General features: G+C 36.6%; 1 protein-coding gene across 1 annotated transcript in view; it reads right to left on the bottom strand.

The window, feature by feature from the left end:
• LOC128661452 (capping protein, Arp2/3 and myosin-I linker protein 3-like) overlaps positions 1–22,192 on the bottom strand; it is a 204,788-nt gene that overhangs the window by 104,927 nt on the left and 77,669 nt on the right. The window contains exons 7-8 of the mRNA XM_053715706.1: positions 5,089–5,210; positions 3,043–3,140 (exon numbers count right to left, since the gene is read on the bottom strand). Coding sequence (XP_053571681.1) covers positions 3,043–3,140; positions 5,089–5,210 — 220 coding nt within the window. The remainder of the gene's footprint in view (positions 1–3,042; positions 3,141–5,088; positions 5,211–22,192) is intronic.

The following is a 22,192-nucleotide window of genomic DNA, read 5'->3' as shown; positions in this document are numbered from 1 at the left end:
CTTTTTGGGGGTTTAGGTTTTTTTAAAAAATAAAAAAATAATTCTTCTGCTGTGTAGGACCCCCCTTAGCCTCCAACCTCCCTGATCCCCCCCAAAACAGCTCTGTAACCCTTCCATATCTGCCTTATTGGGGGCCATCTTGGGTACTGGCAGCTGTCTGCCAGTACCCAGCTTGCACAAAAAAGGGCTTTTTTTTTTTCTTTCTTAGTGTTATTTTTCTTTCTTATGTATTTTTTTTCTGTAGTGTAGCTTCCCCAAACACCCCCCCCCACCACAAACCCCCACCATCTCATTGATCGTATTTTTTTTTATATACATTTTTTGAACTGATTGCCTTTTTCTGTAGTGTAGCGGTTCCCACCCGCTCCCTCCCCGTGCACGCGCCCGCCCCCGCCCTCCCGTGCACGCGCGCGCGTCCGTGCGCGCCCCTGGGCATCCCCGCCCACGATCCCGCCCCCCTCCACATCTCCAGGGCCATCGATGGCCGCCACCCGCCTCCCGGTACTGCTCCCACCCACCAACGAAGGAAGCCACCGATCTCCGGTGCAGAGAGGGCCACAGAGTGGCTCTCTCTGCATCGGATGGCTTCAAAAGGTTATTGCAGGATGCCTCCATATCGAGGCATCACTGCAATAACCGGAAAGCAGCTGGAAGCGAGCAGGATCGCTTCCAGCTGCTTTCCACACCGAGGACGTGCAGGGTACGTCCTCAGGCATTAACTGCCTTTTTTTTGAGGACGTACCCTGCACGTCCTCGGTCATTAAGGGGTTAATAAAACACGTTCATAACAGTGAGAGCTTATATCGTGGCGACTGTCTTCTATGAAATATTTATATCCTGAACACAAAATTTTCTTCCTAAAAAAGAAAAAAAAAACCACGACAAAAGCTAAAAACACACTTTATATACATATTATAGCATTATACAATATATAAATATAAATAAAAGATTGTATACAAATGTATAAAATACCTACATTTTTTTTTTATTAACAAGGTAGAATTGCAGACAAAATAAATATATAGGCGTTCCGTGGTAGTTTCATGGGCTTTCCATGGGAGTAACCTGTATTTTAATGAGGAAACATCAGTGCGAGTTTCTAATTTTAAAAGGGCTATCTACCATCTTAGATGCACCTTTTTAGCCATATCAGTCTCGCCAGCTTTTCAGTAACAAGATTTTCAGTTGTAAGAAATCTTCTGAATGTACAGTGAACATTAATTTACATATGCATTTTCTGAGCTTTTACTAAACAAAAACATTTTTCTTTTTAGTGAAATCCCGTCTATGTTGTGTAAACATACTTTGAATAGACGCGCAACCCCCTCCGCTGATATCTGAGATCACTGGCGATGAAGGCAGATATTTTCTGAAACTGCAATCCCTATTATTTCATAAGAAAAGCACATCACCACCAACAGATTGATAGACCGGCGAGACCAAAATGGAAATTTCTGGTAGCTCTTTCTATCCTTTTTTCAAGTTTGCTCTAAGTACAAAGCTTTCATCCTATTGGCTAATTTATATTTGTCAGCCAATAGAAATGCAAGGGTACCCCCATATAAAAGGGGTACCTTGAATTTAATCTTCAGTGTGCGGCTAGGGACCGCATGAAGAGGAGTTCCGTGTCGATGCTCTGAAGAGGAGGACCGACGTTGCAGATGACATCGCCGGAGGACTTCGCTGTTGACACCGGGATAAAGATACAAGATGGATTGCGGCCTAGATGAAGATTGAAGAAGATGGTCCCACGATGGATGAAGATGTTGCCGCAGGGATAAAGATGTTTCATTGACCTTCATCAAGCTTTTTAGGGCTATTGGTAGTTTATGTATAGATTATGTGTTTTTTTGTTTTTTTTAAACAAGGGTATTAGAATAGGAAATTTTATTATTATTTTGGATAATTTTGTTTGTTATTTTTTGTAATGGTACTTTTTTCATTTTTTATAATTTTAGTGTTTATTATTTTTTGTAATGGTTGTTTTCTTTGTTATGTTATATTTTTTATTTTTGTATTTTTTTTTTAAAACAAGTAATGTCAGGGTTTTTTTAGGTTAAGCTTAGGTTTTAATTTTTTTTCATAGGTAAGTTTTTATTTATTTTAAGGTAGTTAGTATATTTTAACTTTAATTTAGGTGTATTTTAATTTTGTTAAAGTTTGGCGGTGTTAGGTTTAGGGGTTGATAGTTTAATTTAGGTAGTTGCGATGTGGGGGGACGGCAGTTTAGTGGTTAATAGCTTTATTTAGTGTTGGCGATGTGGGGGGATGGCGGTTTAGATGTTAATAGCATTATTTAGTGTTGGCGATGTGGGGGGACCGCGGTTTAGGGGTTAATAACTTAATTGAGTGTTGGCGATGTGGGGGGACAACAGTTTAGGGGTTATTAGACAAGGGGTTTATGTTAGGGTGTTAGGTTTTTTGATAACTTTCTTTTATCCATAGACTTCAATGGGGAATGCGAAAATGCGATGGCGATTTCGCAATCACAGGTGTTAGTTTTTTCCCAACATTTTTTCTCATTTGATCTCAGTGGGGGAATACGTGCACAAGCATGCCAAGTCGGAACTTGGCTTGTGTGCAGTTTGCGGGTTACCGCACCATAATGCATGCAAAAAGAAAATTTTATTGCTACTTGGAATGGCGGCACAATGGAAATAGCGGTACATCCACCTTGCGTGCGGTGTATTCGCAATGGATTTGCCGCACAACTTGTAATCCGAGCCTTTGTTTTTAAGGACTTCCCACCAACTACAGCTTCAGTTACAGATGATGTTTAACCAATTTTGATTTGTTTAAAAAAAGTTACTTTTGTCCCGTTATCTTTCTCAGTGCCCTACAACAAGTCCATATGTAGTTATTACGGTTTGCTAAATTATGGTTTGGAGATTTATTTATTTGTTTAACCAAAACTGCAACAGAACCTTTCATTTTGAGTTTAAAAAGTTGCTGTATTTGCCTGAATAAATGCAAGTTATTTCTTTTGTTGTATTTGTATTTGTGGTGTATCCTTTTGATAATGTAGTTAAACATACAACTTACCGCATGGTCCTTGATTATTCTGTATAAATTCTTCCAGAGATTCTGCTATCTGACTGAATTTGTCCCAGAGAGTTAGACATGTTTTCCTTATTAGTTTTCTGCAGGGATTAAACATGTTTTTGTAAACTAAATACTTTTATAAAGTGCATTATGAGAAACATTTGCATATTTAGAACTGGTACGCATATAGACCTGTGAAGAATTGTTTGGATGACCCTGTCCCCCATATAACCTCTTTTCCATGCCCATTTTTAGTTTATATATAGCCAAACTAGAATCTACTTGGAAAGACAAATTTAAAGAGGATTTGTCTCTAAAGTGAGTTCAGGTGAGAAAAATGTAAGGGTTAGATGTGTTTTTTTAATCTCTTCAGCGCAAAGAGGTTAATAAGAGCAGCCTAAGATTTTTCATTTTCTACTGGACGAATGAGAAGATACATTTTATGAGACCTCTCATCTGAAAGAAGGGATCTCCTTCTTTGAAATGAGCTGTTTACCATGGTAACGGTAGATCTCTGACCCAAATCACAGGTTTTTATAAGGTTAAGGGGCAGTTTAAGAACAATTAAGCCTGTGGTGTGGAGTAAAAACTATAAGACCCTGTGGCTGATGATCAGAGGAACCCAAGAAAGGTAGCTGCAAGGATTTTTTAAAATTATTTTTAAATTAATGTTTTTTTCTTTTATTCTAGATGGGTTATATGTTATGTTGGGGTATTACTGATGGACGAGGGAATTAGAGCATAGGGGGTTTGCAGTGGGTAAAGATTGGGTCACCAATTATACTTAATGATTGAGGGTGAAGCCAATATTTAGGGTTAAACAGTGATCAGGAAATCAAGTCAGACTTTAAAGCTAATGGCTGAGGGTGAGGTCACAGTTAGGATGAATTGTGGTGGTGGGATCTGGCCAGTGCACTTAAGTTAATATGGGGTGGTGGGTTCCAGACTGTATGGTTAGGATTTATGTATGATGGAGGGTGCAGCTGACAGTGTAGTTAGGGTAATGTGTAGAGGTAGGTCATGGTCATTGTGGTAATGGGGATTGGGAAAGTTGTTATAGCTAATGGCTGAGGGAGGAGGTCTCTATTAGGATTAATAGTGATGGAGAGGATCAGATACACATAGTTTGGGTATTTTGTTATGGTAGGTTTCAGAAAATTCTGGTTAGTGTTAAAGTGCACTGGGTGGTAGCTGTTAGGTTTATGTTTTTGTATAGAGGAGGTTGGTTAGGGTTAATCTATACCTTGGATAAACTCAATGTATCAGATTTTTGTATCCTCTGCATTTTTATTTACCTGAAAGTATAGCAGCTCTTAGAGCTTACAAAGAGAAAGGGGTCAACCGGAGCAATGCAGCCTGCCACATAATAACAATAGTCGTCATAGAGGCCCCTACAGTAAGTCATAGTCATCTGTATCCCTTGGGAGCTGCTGCACTCCTGAGTAAGTATCAGTATTAGATCAGTATTAGATCTAATACAATCTAATTTTTAAAGTCTTTATGGACAGTTGGACACCAGTTTTATGGAATTATTTTTGGATCAGCTTTAAAGGGACATGAAACCCAAAAAAATGATTTCATGATTCAGATAGAGAATACAATTTGAAACAACTTTCTAATGTATTTCTATTATCTAATTTGTTGCATTCTCTTGGTATCATTTGTTGAAGGAAAAGTAATGCACTACTGGTTTCTAACTGAACACATGGGTGAGCCAATATCAGTATATATATGCAGCCACCAATCAGCAGCTAGAACCTAGGTTATGTTTGCTGCTCCTGAGCTTAACTAGATAAACCTTTCAGCAAAGGATAACAAGAGAAGGAAGCAATAATAATAGAAGTAAATTGCAAAGTTGTCTAAAATTGTATTCTCTATCTGATTCATGAAAGAAACATTTTGGGTTTCATGTCCCTTTAAAAAAAAAATAGCATAGATATCTATGCAATGTTTATTTAAATACAGCATATAAATGATTATTTTCATTCTGGTTATATTATGTCATATAATAAAATGCTCAGTATCCAACAACAAAACATTGCTCACCCTGGAGAGGAGTCTGGAAACACCTTTTTAATTGAAGTAATAACATGAAGGATGACGTGTTCTAAATCTTCCAGGGATGTAAAATTAAAGGGATAAACACAGGAATCTGTATCAATAACCACCTGTAAAAAAAAGTGTGTTAATAACTAATGTGGAACTATTGTTTTTTATCAATGAGCTAATCCTATGCATATACATTTTATGTTCAATGTTTAATGGTCAGATGTACAGAAACAGTTTTTAAAATAAATTCTACTGGAAATAGTGCTTATGCTTTGCAGGGATCAGTTCTGAACGTGGTTTATATTAAAAGAATAGTCTAGTCAAAATTAAACTTTCATGATTCAGATAGAGCATTTAATTTTAAGCAATTTTTCTAATTTACGCCTATTGTCAATTTATTTTTGTTCTCTTGCAACCTTTATTTGAATGTAAAGCTTAGGAGCCGGACCATTTTTGGTTCAGCACCTGGATAGCACTTATTGATTGGTGGCTACATTTAGACACCAATCACAAAGCGCTACCCAGGTGCTGAACAAAACATTGGTGGGCTCCTATGCTTACATTCCTGCTTATTCACATAAAGATACCAAGAGAATGAGGAAAAATTGATAATAGGAATAAATTAGAAAGTTGCTTAAAATTGCCTGCTCTATCTGAATCATGAAAGTTTAATTTTGACTAGACTATTCCTTTAATGCTCCTGTAGGTTCCTAAAAGGTAGTATATCCTTATGAAGATGTAACTTCATTTGCAGGCATGAGAGAATACTAATGCCTTAGGATTATGGATCTATTGCAGAATGTTTGTTCTATTCAACTGGGATGTCCCCTAAGAGGCCTTGCTTTGGTCTTCTGGTGCGCAGCCCCTCATATTGCTGCAAAGAGCTGAAGTACATTGAACTTTTGTTAGTAGCTTAAATATTTTCCCATCTGCATCTCACTTTACAGTGTACATGCCCATGAACTAATGCAGACAGAGGAACTATCACCTTCTCTACCCTAGGTGTAGTATTTACTAGTAGGGATTCTCCCTGATACCACGGCATATACTGTGTCAGATATCTGGTTTTTGTGTTTAATACTTGACCTTCGGCATATACTGTGTCAGATATCTGGTTTTTGTGTTTAATACTTGACCTTCGGCATATACTGTGTCAGATATCTGGTTTTTGTGTTTAATACTTGACCTTCGGCATATACTGTGTCAGATATCTGGTTTTTGTGTTTAATACTTGACCTTCGGCATATACTGTGTCAGATATCTGTTTTTTGTGTTTAATACTTGACCTTCGTCATATACTGTGTCAGATATCTGGTTTTTGTGTTTAATACTTGACCTTGTATTAGACTCAATATGCTACTGCTGATTGCAGTTCCCACACATTATTGAAGTACTGAAAAAACCCTCCTTTTTCCTTTTATTTATCTTTCTCTTACTTTTGCAACTCTTTCTCTCCTTAACTGGTTAAGAACGGTTATTTTTGTTAATACCCTTATTATTATATCTCATGTTCTTGCCTGAACATTTGAAATACTCTGCTGTTCTTTCAAGGTCTATCTACCCAAAATGTGGAACAACTAGGAGAGAGATATCCCATAGAAGGGACACCTTAGAGAAGGACTTGGAACACAGAGAAAACAAAGAGACTCTATTAAAAGACAGAGAATTTATTACATGTATATAGTAGCGAGCGAGCAATGCCCTTATTGAGGGTGGTTACTGTTAATTGTTATTAGTTTAAATGTTCTATCCATCATTCAATATATATTCCAAACAGGTATAATTACCAATAACGGATATGTACTAAGTGTAAAATAACAACCTGTAACTTCATTGTAATGTCAATAAATTGATGGAAAAAAAAAAAAGAATCAATATGCTAAAGCGTATAGATCCCATCACTTAAAAACTGGCTGCAGTGCTTCGACCTCCTGCGAATGATTTGTTAGGCACTTTTTTATCCTCTAAGAGGAGATATGGGCCACTGGCAACCCACCCAGTAAGTGGTGCTTGCTTCTAATAGAGGCACATGTGTAAGGGACTTTCAACTTCAAGTAGCAGTTGCTACTCCACTTTTTTGGCAGACTCCACTTTGTTAAAATTTCAGTATAGTGAAGACTGGATCCGTTCCAGTTCAAATTTTTCACTTGTATTATTCTGTTGGTATCACTGGGTTAGTGCTTGTGCATAAATTAATATATACTGAAAGAATGTGAAACTAGAATTGTTCCACTGGACAGTATGCACTTATAGCACTCTAATACCCAGACTTAGAGGCAAGAATTTACAGAATAGGTTAAAATTTAACTTTTATTATTGTGTTAAAAATTATGTTAGAACAAAAACACTCAAATGGTTAAAATCACAAATGTTAGATAGAACCTGGGTAATGGTGAATGTAATACTTTATTATCAATACTTAGTACAGTATATTATAAGGCATCATCATACGGTTTGTGGTATATTCTAATACCTAGTGTTGGTTAATTTCACTTAGGTTAAAGAGATATAGTATCTAGCTTAACAGAGTGTGTTGTAATGGTTGGGACTAGTTCATCTCTTGCATAATTATGGATATTATCGCAAAGGGTTAATGTGGTATCAAGATGTACTAAATTGGTGCATGAGCATCATATGTATTTAACTGTACGTGTCTGTTCGGCTAAGATAGAGTTTAGCCGTTACAGCTCATTGTATTGACTCACAAATAATAATAAATCTCCTATTCTGTATGCGTATATTTCTCATATCACATAAATCAAACTGATATGATCATCATATTATTCTAAATCAATCATTCTGGTTAGAATTAGCCGTCACAGCTTGTTGAGTTGTATCATTCTCAGTTGGTTGGTTTTCCGTATATGGCAAGCATAATTATAAATGTGGTAAATTGTTGGCAGATTATATAACATTAGTATGGTGGGATGGAGAATCGTCTATGGCTATTTATTAATTAATGTGTGTGAAATTGATTATACTGCCTGTCAATTTAGGTATATGCCTGTGTTTCACCTATATCTTCATGATAGGGATTTATAGTTAGAACAACTAGTTGAATATTATGTTGTCTCGTTCAGAATAGAGCTTTATATAATCGCTTTAAATATCATAGACAGGAGTTAGGTCTATATATTGTTTTTCTTGGTTCCTACCATTTCTATAGGTGTCTCAGCATTTCTTAGATTATTTCATGTTGTTATCTGTTCACTGACAACGGGTAGTTAATGTGCACCTGTTTCGGTTATGTTATATAATCTTACGCTTTGTTCTCACTGGTAGATGATAGATTTGTATGTCTCTGACGACATAAAAAATATATTAAATTATATATATATACTTATTAACACATATTGCATTTATATGTCTATATTATATAACAAATTTACCCTTTTGGGTTATACTGGGTGCATACGATGCAGCTGTAGGATTTATGTGCCGTTATGTATCTATATTATATGACAAAGTTATCCTTTTGGGTTGTACTAGGTGCATTTGCTCTTATGTTCGATACAGCTGTAAGATTTGTATGCCGTTATAAAGTGTTTCTGTATCTATATTCTATAATAAATGTATCCCTTTGGGTTGTACTGGGTGCGATTGCACTTGTATACGATACTACTGTTAGAATTATATGCCGTTATTCAGCCAACAGTAATTTCCCCTTATAGTTTGCTATTTTAACCAGCGCAAGTTAATGAATGTTTTAAACCATTATCCCTGCTGATTTTGGGTCCACTGGTATCGATTAGCTAATGTCCACCTTAAATTCCACTACTATTCTGGGGTTAATATATCCCTTTGAATTGTACTGTGTGCAGTTGCACTTATGTTCAATATAACTGCTGAATTTATGTGCTGTTGTTCAGCCAATAGTAATTTACACTTGAGATATACTGTTTACACCAGCGTAGGTTAGTCAATATTTTAAACCATTATCCCTACCAATTTGTGTTTCCACTGGTGTCGGTTAACAGGTGCCCACCTTTAGTTTCACTATTTTTCTGAGGTTTGGATTGCACTGTGAGCAGTTGCACTTATACTCAATGCAATTACTAAAGATATATGCCATTATTCGGCCAACAGAGAATTTTCCTCTCCCTTGGATTTGCTATTTTCATTAGCGCGAGTTATTAGATGTTATCAACCATCATCCCTGCTGCTTTATAGTCTACTGGTGTCAATTAACTAATATCCACCAATACTTCCACTATATCTGTTCACCATAATATCGTTCAGTAACACATGGTTAGAACAGGTTCTATCTTAACATTTAAAGATTAAAAAGCATCCTCCACACTGCACTGACGCGTTTCGCTGGGTGAAGACGACTCAAGGTAGGGAGATCTTCTGGGGCTTAGTGTTAGGTTTTTTTAAGGGGGATTTGGGTGGGTTTAGAGTAGGGGTATGTTGGTGGTGGGTTGTAATGTTGGGGGGTGGTATTGTGGGGGGTTTTTACAGGCAAAAGAGCTGATTTCTTTGGGGCATGCCCCGCAAAAAGCCCTTTTAAGGGCTGGTAAGGTAATAGAGCTGTTAACTTTTTTAATTTAGATTAGGGTAGGGAATTTTTTTTATTTTGGGGGGCTTTGTTATTTTATTAGGGGGCTTAGAATAGGTGTAATTAGCTTAAAATTCTTGTAATCTTTTTTTATTTTTTGTAATTTAGTGTTTTGTTTTTATGTAATTTAGTTTAGTTTATTTAATTGTATTTTAGTTTAGATATTTGTAGTTTATTTAATTTATTGATAGTGTAGGTGTATTTGTAACGTAGGTTAGGATTTATTTTACAGGTAAATTGGTAATTATTTTAACAAGGTAGCAATTAAATAGTTATTAACTATTTAATAGCTATTGTACCTAGTTAAAATAAATACCAAGTTACCTGTAAAATAAATATAAACCCTAAAATAGCTACAATGTAATTATTAATTACATTGTAGCTATTTTAGGATTTATTTTATAGGTAAGTATTTAGATTTAAATAGGAATATTTTAATTAATAATATTAATATTAATTAGATTTATTTTAATAAGAATTTAGTTAGGGGTGTTAGAGTTAGATAGGGTTATTATACTTAATATATATATATAATATAATAACGATATTAACTATATTAACCCTAATATAATTAGGGTTAATATAGTTAATATAGGTGGCGGCGGTGTAGGGGGGTCAGATTAGGGGTTAATCTATTTAATATAGGTGGCGGCGGTGTAGGGGGATTAGATTAGGGGGTAATACATTTATTATAGGTGGCGGCGGTGTAGGGGGATTTAGATTATAGGCAAAAGAGCTGATTTCTTTGTGACAATGCCCCGCCAAAAGCCCTTTTAAGGGCTGGTAAAAGAGCTGATTTCTTTGGGGCAAAGCCCTGCAAAAAGCCCTTTTAAGGGCTGGCAATAGAGCTGTTTACTTTGGGGTAATGCCACGCAAAAAGCCCTTTTAAGGGCTAGTAATAGAGGTGATTACTTTAGGGGATTAAATTAGGGGTTAATGTATTTAATATAGCTGGCGGCGGTATAGGGGGATTAAATTAGGGGTTAATAATTTTAATATAGCTGGCGGCGGTTTAGGGGGATTAGATTAGGGGTTAATAATTTTAATATAGCTGGCTGCGGTGTAGGGGGATTAGATTAGGGGTTAATAATTTTAATATAGCTGGCGGCGGTGTAGGGGGATTAGATTAGGGGTTAATAATTTTAATATAGCTGGCGGCGGGATAGGAGCTCACATTAGGGGGTATGTAATGTAGATGGCGGCGGTGTAAGGAGCTCACATTAGGGGGTAGGTAATGTAGATGGCGGTGGTGTAAGGGGCTCACATTAGGGGGTATGTAATGTAGGTGGCGACGGTGTAGGGGGATCACATTAGGGGGTTATACATTTAATGTAGGTGGCGGCGGGGTCCGGGAGCGGCGGTTTAGGGGTTAAATACTTTATTAGGGATTGCGGCGGGGGATCGCGGTTGACAGGTAGATAGACATTGCGCATGCGTTAGGTGTTAGGCTTTATTTTGTAGCTTGTTTAGGGAGTTACGGGGCTCCAATAGACAGCGTAAGGCTTACTACGCCTGCAATTTGTGGCGAGGTGAAAATGGAGTAAGATTTCTCCATTTTCGCCACGTAAGTACTTACGCTGTATATTGGATACCAAACTGCGCGGGTTTGGTATACCTGTCTATGGCCCAAAAAACTACGGGCGAAGGCAGAAATATACGAGCGTAACTTCTAGGTTACGCCGTATATAGGATACCAAACCCACGCAAAATTTGGCGTCGCCGGGTTTTGTGGGCGATGCTGCATATCGGATCGGGCCCATGTCGGATGTCTGAGGAAGGAGGTAATACTGCAAAACGTCACACCTTGTGGGATTAAAAGATATCCTTTATTTAAATACCGGTGAGTGCCTGCTTCTTTTTGTTGTGTATGCTTTGCCTGCTGCAGCACCCCGGTCAAAGATTTGTGAGTGCCATACTCTGCCTGGAATTATATATATATATATATATATATATATATATATATATATTTTACCAAAAAAACATCATATATATATATATATATATATTTTACAAAAAAAACATCATATATATATATATATTTTACAAAAAAAACATCATATATATATATATATATATATATATATTTTACAAAAAAAAACATCATATATATATATATATATATATATATATATATATATATATATATATATATATATATATATATATATATATTACAAAAAAAACATATATATATATATATATATATATATATATATTACAAAAAAAACATCATATATATATATATATATATATTACAAAAAAAAATCATATATATATATATATATATTTATTCATATTTATGAATAAATAGAACATATTCTATGTGAAGAACATTGAAATATGAAATATTCATATTTTCATGTTGGGTTAGCGCACTTGAGAATATGCAATCATAGGGTGATAGATTTTTCCCCCCACTTTTTTTGCTCCATTGACTATGGGGGAATAGGTTATCGTGCATGGGATATTCTAAGCTGCTTTTTATGCGTGTCTGGTTAGCGTGTGAGCGAAAACAGTTGACTTTCAACTCATAATACGAGCGCAACCCAACATGCACAAAAAATCTTACTTCTAACACTCGAGCGGAAGCGTAAAATAGTGCTCCACTTGTAATCTAGCCCTAAGTATATTGTGCAGTGTGAAAGGTTACTTAAAGGGATATGAAACCCAATTTTTTCTTTTATGATTCAGGTAGAGCATGCAATTTTAAGCAACTTTCTAATCTGTTCCTTTTTTTCATATTCTCTTGATATCTATATTTGAAATGGCTGGAATTAAAGTTTAGGAGTTCAGCACCCTGGCTACATTTAAACACCCATCAGCAAATGCTACCTAAGCTTAAATTCTTACTTTCACAAATAAAGATACCAAGAGAACGAAGATAAAATTGATAATAGGAGCAAAATAGAAAGTTGCTTAAAATTGCATGCTCTGTCTGAATCATGAACATTTAATCTTGACTAGACTATCCCTTTAAGCAACTTTCTAATTTACTCCTATTATCAATGTTTCTTCATTCTCTTGGTATCTTTATTTGAAAAAGAAGGGATGTAAGCTTAGGAGCAGGCCAATTTTTGGTTCAGCACCCTGGGTAGTGCTTGCTGATTGGTGGCTACAGAAATATTTAGCCACCAATCAGCAAGCGCTACCCAGGTTCTGCTCTGGAAGCAATACATAATAATACATTTGAAAGAGATTAATATAATGAATACATAGAAGCGTTGAGGGGATTCATGATCTTACGGCTTACGCAACTATGTGCTGGGTAATATATAAAAGCTGTGAACTTATGCTGCAATCAGTGCCGGCGCTTCCATAAGGCCGAATAGGCAACCGCCTTAGGGCACCACAGCAGAGTAGGCACAAGCATGGAGCAGTTGGTGATCGCCTGGTGTCTCTGTGGTTTCTCCCTCCCTCTGCTCTTTCACTCTCTCTGTGGTCTCTCACTCCCTATGTTCTCTTTCCCTCCCTCTCTAGTCTTTATCCCTCCCTCTGGCTTCTCCCTCCCTTTCTCTGGTCTCTCCATTCCTCTCTCTGGTGTCTCCCTCTATCTGCTTTCTCTAACACTGTGCTCTCACTCCTTATCTTTGCTCTCTCTCGCTCTGGTGTCTCTCCCTCCCTCTGCTCTCTCTCCTTCTCTCTGGTCTCTCTCCTTCTCTTTGGTCGTTCTCCCTTTGTCAGGTTTCATTTTCTCTCTCTGCCCTCCCTCCCTATCTCTACTCTCCCTCCCTCCCTGTCTCTACTCTCTTTCTGTGTCCTCCCTGTTCCCCTTTTTTGTTCTCTCTCCCTCTGTTATCTTCCTCCTTCTCTGCCTCCATAAAAACCTTGACATTTAATACTTCCTTATCCCTTAATAGGTATATGTATGTATGTTTGTGTGTGTTTATAGATATATATATATATATATATATATATATATATATATATATATATATATATATATATATATATATATATATATATATATATATATATATATATATATATATATATATTGTCATGGTATATGTGAGGTTAATAAATATATATATTTTAATCATATATCTCAAGATTAATAAATCTGTATTTTTGATCAGATATTTCACTGAGAAAAAAAAAAAAAAATTGATTCATTCCTCTCAGACAAACTGACTTCAATCATGTTCAGCTCTTCCCCCACTTCTTCAATTAACAGGTAAAATTCTGAATACACATCTCCAGGATGTCTCCAAAAGCTTGACAATACAACATTTGGTTTAATTAAAATTTAGCCACAGTTTCAGAAGACCATATGTATGATTGCTTGGGAATGTGAGATAAAATCTATTTACCCCTCCCAATATACCTAGGAATCTAGCTCAGGTGACAAGTCATGTGAGATTTTCAGCATCTGCCCTTTGATGCAGGGGACCCCATGTAGTGAATGGGAGACAGGGAGTCTGAAGTTACTGAAAGGGCAGTTAGAACGTTACGTTAGGATAATACAGTGAAGGCACATGACTTACATTATGATTTTAAAACAACTGTATATATTTTAATGGATATGATATGTGTATATTTTGAAGGCATGAATATCTTGGCCTCTGTGTGTTTGAAAACATGAGTGGATGTTTGTGGACCTGAGGAGAGGTGATTATTGACATTTATTTTTTTTATTTCAGATCTACATAGACAGGATTCACTTGGAATACACTACTGAAATAAAAATAGGCTGTTATTTGCAAAGAAGTGCCAGAATGCTGACAAAGTTGTGATGCATTTTGGGCTAGTAATTGGCAGTGTTAAATTACCTTAATATAATAAAATGTTAATAATATAACATATTTGGTATCAGAATAATCAGAAAAAAATAACCTAATATTAACCATCTATAATTGGGGTTATATATGATTAATGCAGAGAGTGTGATCTGATTAAATAACCATTTTATGAAAGAAATTTTTTTTTTAACTTGCTTAAAAATGTTAGAGATGGTCTTGTTGTATTTGTTTGTTTGTACGTCTGCTGCCACCTAGTATTATGATGCGGAATTGCAACCATGAGATGATTGGTTGTTGCAAAGAATGCATTTCCTTGACAACACATTTACCAAATAAACCAATCCATGTTCAGTTGCAAAGAACTAATCCAAGACAAGGCCGTGGGCGTTTCCAATATTCACCAATGACTGATAAATAATCAAAAAGGGGAGGGGTGAGATCAGATGATTTAAAACCCCAGCATAGAGACTAAAAAGGGTTGTGTTATTTTGAGCCAGAAAGGAGTAACTGCGGCAGTTATTAATCAAAAGCACACATCTACCATTGGACTCCATATGCTTTACCCCAATTTTGAATTTCTGAGGTGAATTGGATCCGTTGCAAAACATTGGGAACCGGATTGCTGTTTATTTGGGTGATGTATACAAGGTTTTTGTAAGATAAGTTATATGCATAGTTAATTTGTATTTAATAGATTTAAAGAAGCAGTGTGTTTTTCTTTTTAAGTTAGCATTTCACAGCCTATATATATATATTGTTTAAATCTGCGTCTGATTGACCAAGTAACTCATCTATGCAAGTTCTGATATTGTCAGTTAATTTTGTATTAGGATAAATTGCAGTTAAATAGCAGAATATATATATTATCCTATTGTTTTATAAACACTGTTTAGAATTGTATTGCTTGGATGTTAAAGGTTTTTAGTCCCATTGTGTTAAATAAATAAAAGGCTGAATTGTGAAGGTATATCTTTCTGGGTTTTGTAAGAAGGATAGCATATCTTAAGAGTTGGTTTTAACGCATATAAATTTTGTTTCATTTCCTTTTATTGCAAGTATACTTCAATATGTTTATGGATATTAACTAAATAAAAGAATTCAGATATTTATATTAATTGTATGGTCTAGTAGGTGCATGGTTGATAAGGGTTTCTATTTCTTTGTATTGTGTTTATAACCCTGCCATAAACTTATATATATTATTTGGATAGCACTGCTAAGATTTTCATAAATATACTGACATAATAATTGGAGGCACTGCTGAGATTTAATAATATCCATCATAATTGATATAATATATTTGTAAATAAACAGAAATTATTATAAAAGAGAAAAAAAAAAAAATTCATATTTCGATATTAATATTTTGAAGATATATTTTTTTTTTGAAAAGTTGAAATATTAATTTTCATATTTCGAGATTGACATTAATATCTTGAAATATTATTAAAGATTAATTTTGAAAAATTAATAAAAATATAAATTTTTCATATTTCAAAATTAGTCAAAAATATTAATTTTTCATAATTTCAAAGTTAATCAAAAATATTAATTTTTCATATTTCGGAATATTAATTTTTCATATTTCAAAATTAATAATATATTGTTTTTGAAATATAAAATTTTTCTCTCTTTTTATCGGCAAAAATTGTATTAGCATTTTAGTTAAATAAATACTAAACCAATACAATAATGTCTGTAGCCAGAAGTGACTCATTTAATTCTATACATAGCAATGAAATTGGTCCCATAACCATACCTATTACTAAAGGTTAGGTCCTTAAGAAAGATATCTTAAGTTACCTTAAAGGGAAGTTTAATATTGCGGGTGAATTAAATGATTTTATGGATATGCTTGAAACTAGGGCTAAAAATATTACCGTTAATAATAATATGTGGAATGAAGAGAATGAATTCTTCCAGGAATTATTAATGATTAATCAATGCGAAGCTCCCAAAAAGCGAGACGAACTAATACTAAAATCCTGGCCCCTTTTAATATGCATAATTGACGAAATGTCGTTTTGTGTCACAGACAAACGATTGCAAATACAGGAGCTAGAAAATAGTATTCGTTCCTCGCGCAGACGCGAAGAGGGTTTAAAAATAGCCAAAAATAAAATGGATGAATTTGCCCAAAACCTAGCCACCTTAGATAAGCACAATATGGACTTAATCGCGCAGATACAAGATTTAAATAAACAGCTTGCGCAAAGCCAGAGAGAATTAAGCGATTTAAAAAGGTCATATCGCCATAATGAAAACCCCTATATTAGCAATGAGAATAATACAGATAATGCTAACTCCTTTAGCGAACGCGTCAGGGACGAGGTACGAAAATATATAGAACAACATAGACAAATGACCCCTAACGGGTCAGAAGTAGATTTCCCAAATAGACAATCCCCTCAGGATGTAAATCCAGAGGACAGCTGTAGCGCAGCTGATGCGGGGGAGGGAAACTCTAACAGAGAATCCCAAAATAAGTCTGATAAAGTCTATGATTCCCATAAAATAATCACCTTCGTACAACGCGCAGTACCTATATTCTCCAATAAGGGAACAACATCTGTAATTGATCATTTACAGGCTTTTGAAAATGCGTTAGCTATAATGAATGTTACAAGTGAGAAATTGAAAATTGAATTTCTGCCTTGGGTATTTGACAGTAGGTATCACAAATTCTTTGTTTCACTAAAGGATATGAATATTCATTCCTGGAATGGGGTAAAACAACAATGCAGAAAAGAATTCGGGCAATATCGCACTAAAACTGCCGCGAAAATAGCGGTATATGGTTTAAAGTGTCGTGCAAATCAGAGTCCAGTCGAATTCCTTTCTGTATTGAAAAATGCGTACAGTATGGCTGAAGATAATCCCAGATTCGATGGCTCAGAATTTGTAAATTTATTTTTTGAAGCATTGCCTACACCCATCAAAATCAACTTAGCTAGAGATTTTGATGAGGACTGCTCATTGGAATGGCTGATCAAAGAGAGTACGAAGTTATACTCTATTCAGCAGTCCAGTGAGCAGGGGGTTAAAAAGGAGTCAAAACCCAAAATTGTGGCAGAAACTAGGGTGTCACCTAGCCCCCTCAATTTGGAGTCTAACAAGAGGACTTATGCAGAGGTGGCCAGTCAAAACAGGCCATCTCCACAGAGGTTTAATTCTGCCCCTCCCCCTACACAGGTTGAGGCGCAGGGAGACTATAACCAAAGTGGGGGACATAATCAGGTGAATAATTACTCACAAAGAGAATACTCACCAAATAATTGGTATCCGCGCAAGGGTAGATACAATAGACGGCGAAGATATTCTCAGGGTAACCAGACACCCCAGGTATATAATGCTCCCCAAAGTACTAACGCTGAACAAGCTGAACCCCAGGGGCAACCACGCCAGAATAGAAATAGTGGCCCTGATTCTGAGGGAACGCAATGGTCCAGGAATCAGTACAATAGGGCACCAAGAGATAGGCCCAGGGGTAGAGGTAACTTGTACAATCAGGTAGATATGCTGTTTACCCAATTAAATCGGTTGAGCGAACAAATCGCTAATATGAGTCAAAAATCTACGGCTCAGCAACCGAACAATACTTTTTTAGGGGTACAGCCAGTGGTCAGCAGTGGACCACAGGCACAGTCATAAATACTGCAGTATCACCTGAAGGGGAGGGGAGAGATATACAAAATGTAGTAATAAATATCAACGATACTAATCATGTTATCTCCCCACAGACCGGAAACGGACAAATTAGCTGTGACAATGAGCGACATCAGCCGGGAAAAATTAACCAAACTTTTCCTCTGCAGTGTTCTCTTAACATTATTTCCACAGATGCAGTACACAAGAACCCAGCTGACCTTGTCATAGGGGAAACAGGTAGGTATGAAATTTCCTCTGCATCGAATGACACAGCGGATCCAGGTAAAACGTGGCGAAGCCCACAGATGTACAAGAATGCAAATTTTATGTGTGAAATGATAGAAACTGCAGGAAGATATTATGTACTAGTTGAGCTGCAATATTCAGTCTCTAACCCTATAAGGGGATTAATTGACACTGGGTCACAGGCAACTATCTTATCCCACAGGTACTACACACAGCTAAATGAGCTAACACCCCACAAACCTAAAATAAAAGAATTTGACGGTTCTCTAATAGGTGTTGGGGGTGACTCTCTAAAAGTCTACGGTACTGCCTGGTTAAAATTTAAATTGGGGAACAGGGTCATAAGACACCCTGTCATTATAGTGGATCTGCCAACTGATCGTTTAATTATTGGTAGTGATCTCCTGAAGCGATTAAGCACCATAATTGATTGCATAAATAATGTAATTTGGTCACAAGTTAGACGGCCTATCAATTATGAAAAATCTGGTATATCTCGCGCCCGACATAGCTGTCACGTGGTGGAAGAGAAACCAGATGTTGTGGAGATTCATTTCAGAAATAACTCTGTACCTGAAATCACTATTCTACAAATAGATGATCAGACTCCTTTTAGTGGCTCTGATGGTAATACTTTTAAAATTTCGCCTGGAAAGATAGCGAATATTTCCCTAGATGGCGATGTATTACCCATATTACTCCACAAGGGGGATCATAAAATCCCTAAGGGGGGAGGACACGCTCAATACCTCACAGGGATTGAGAGAGTTAAAGAGGATCTATTTATCCCTATACAAGTGCATGACCTTGGTAAAACCAAGTATGCTAAAATAAACTTAAAACAGGAAGCTAGCTGTATAAGCGAAGGTTTATTAGCGCAAATAGCTGAACCTAAAGTGATTAAATATCTTTCTCCCCAAGACCACTGTGTCAACGGCCTGGATGACAGGTCTGAAAGCTATAACATCACAGCTAAGTGCTTATTATCTATCTCTATTGGTAATAAGTCAGTGAAGCACCTGTTTTTAGTTTTAAATACTCCCCATAATCAAATATACATTGGCAATGATATCTTACATAGATATGCCATACAAATAGATTTGATTAATTCTTGCCTCTGGAGCAGGTTAAAGGGGGACCCTGAAGTATTTCAGGATGAAAATGCAGCCCTGAAATCAAACCAGCAATTGCCATATGCTGTAAATATGCAGGTATCTAGCGATGTCATAATTCCCGCTGGGGCTGATAAATTTCTTTTACCCTTACAGATAAAGAGGGGTCAGAAATTAAAAACTTCTGAAACACTGATTTGCCTCTCCCATAGAATACAAAATCTGGGTGTCACAGTGACTTACACTCCTATGGTGAATATTGGAACTGTTCCAATACATATTATTGTGCATAACATGACCCCACAGGATATAACATTATCCAGGGGAACTACCATAGGATATGCACTGGAATCAAGTTATTACACTTTTGGATTCCAGAATAATGTAATTGGGCTAATACCTAAAGGATACTTAACTGAAGAACAATTAATAGAACAATCCTTTGCATCTATGCCAGAGGGTCTATTTAATATTCAGTCCATTTATCCCTTCAGCTCAGAGGAAGGCATCTGTAAAATTGAAGAAGCCTCTCTAGTGTTTGATCAGCCAATCAAACAGCAAGATTACCCCAATACCCAGAATCATGGGAGCAATGTAAATTATAATCAAGGGGACCTCACCTCTAGGTTGGAAGAAGCCTATGAAATAGGACAGCCTGAAATCTTTCCAGGATTTCAGCAAATAGTCGAAGAGCAAATATCCTTAGCCAATGGCTGTTCTAGCGATGATGAACGCCAACAGCTGCGAGAACTCCTGATGGAGTACAAGGATATTTTCGCTAAGGATTCTTATGACTGTGGTACCACAGACTTGCACATTGCAAGAATACAAACAGATCCTAATGCGCCGCCTGTATTTATCAAACAATACAGACTTCCCTTAGCCTCATATGATTCTCTTGCAGAGATCATAAGGAATTTGGAAGAAAGAGGTATTATCAGACGGGTGCACAGCTCTTATAATAATCCTATTCTAGGTGTCCTTAAGCCCAATGGACAATGGCGTTTGTGTGCTGATTTAAGACAGCTAAACAAACGAGTATACATGTCTGGCTGGCCTGTACCATAGATTGACCAGTGCCTAGCACAAATGCAAGGATCCAAAATATTCACTGCCATTGATTGTGCACAGGGATATTGGACCATAAAGGTACATGAAGAGGACCAATATAAGCTAGCATTCTCCTTCCAAAAGGTTCAGTATGCATTCCAGAGACTTCCATTTGGATACATAAATTCTGGACATGAATTTGCTGTATTCATGCATAAGGCTATGCCTGACGCACTGGAAAGGGGGACCTTATCTTACGTTGATGATGTTTTAATCAAAAGCACAGACTTTGAAAAACACATCGCAGAGCTTAAACACGTCCTCAGCCAACTTAAAAGGGCAGGTGTCAAATTATCCCTGCAAAAAGCTCAATGGTGCCGCACTCGTGTAAACTTCTTGGGACATGAAGTTACCTCTGAAGGATTAAATCCCCAAAAGAAAAAGGTGGAAGCTATAGTGAATTCTAAAAACCCAACTAACTTAAAGGAATTGAGATCATTCCTGGGTATGACAAATTATTCTCGCAAATTCATTGATAATTATGCGGAATTAGCTAAACCACTACTACTTCTTCTAAAGAAAGATGTGAAATGGCACTGGAGTGAGTCTCAAGAGACAGCCATCAGAGAGCTGAAGAGAAAACTCACTCAAGCACCTTGCTTAGCGTACCCTGAAGGTGGTAAACCTTTCTTCTTAGAGACAGGTTACACAGATATAAGCATGAGTGCTGTGTTATACCAAAAGCATGATAATTTGAACAAAGCCATTGCTTATGCGAGCAAAAATCTATCCCCAGTAGAAATAAAATTTAGCGATTGCGAAAAAGCCCTCTTATCTACTGTATGGGCTCTACAAAATTTCCGCAGCTATATACAGGGCGAGAAAATTATTGTAGAAACGGCCCACCAGCCTTTGCTATATTTGCAAAGTGAGAGAATAAGAGATGGGAATCTGTTTAATAGCCGCATAACAGCGTGGACTCTTTCCTTACAAGGCTGGCCCTTAGAAATTCGCTACAAACAGAATAAAAAGAATCCAGTCGCACAAGGGCTTGCTGAGCTCCACGACTGTACTGCTAGAGATCCTGGGGAAGAATTATCAGAAGATGATTTTCTGGAGGAACAATTGCTTTCCCCATATAAAATATACAATGAGGACCATTGTCAAACATTACCTTGGGTGTATGTTGATGGTTGTTCTTACCACGCCACTATTGATAGTGAGCGCAGATTAGTCGCTGGCATTGGTATAACTTGGACAAATGGAGTCTCAAATATATCTGTAGGTTTCAACATTGGGCCAAGATCCAGTCAAGTTGCAGAACTAACTGCTGTTTTCAAAACCATTGAAATGGCTATTGAACATGGTATTCATGAATTTGTGATCATAACTGACTCAAATTATGTACGTGACAGTTTTGTTGAATACCTGCCAACTTGGAAAAGAAATGGCATGCAGAAAAGCAATAACAAACCAGTCAAGCATGGCAAGTTGTTCTGCGAGATTGATAATCTGGTAGTATCCAATGATTTAACCATACACTGGAAAAAGACCAAGGGTCATTCCAGAGTTCTAGGTCCTGATAAGGAAGGCAATGACCTTGCGGATTCATTAGCCAAACAAAGAGCCATAACTGGAGAACTCCTTAATATTGACCACTTAATGGGTGCAATTCAGGTAGAAGCCATTACCAGAAACCAGGCAAAACAACAGAGTGAGCCTAACTTAGTACAATGGAGTCAGGATTC

The sequence above is a fragment of the Bombina bombina genome, chromosome 1 (assembly GCF_027579735.1).
Source record: "Bombina bombina isolate aBomBom1 chromosome 1, aBomBom1.pri, whole genome shotgun sequence".
NCBI lineage: Eukaryota > Metazoa > Chordata > Amphibia > Anura > Bombinatoridae > Bombina > Bombina bombina.
The sequence above is the reverse complement of the archived record's forward strand: the minus strand, read 5'-3'. Positions and strand labels throughout refer to the sequence as shown.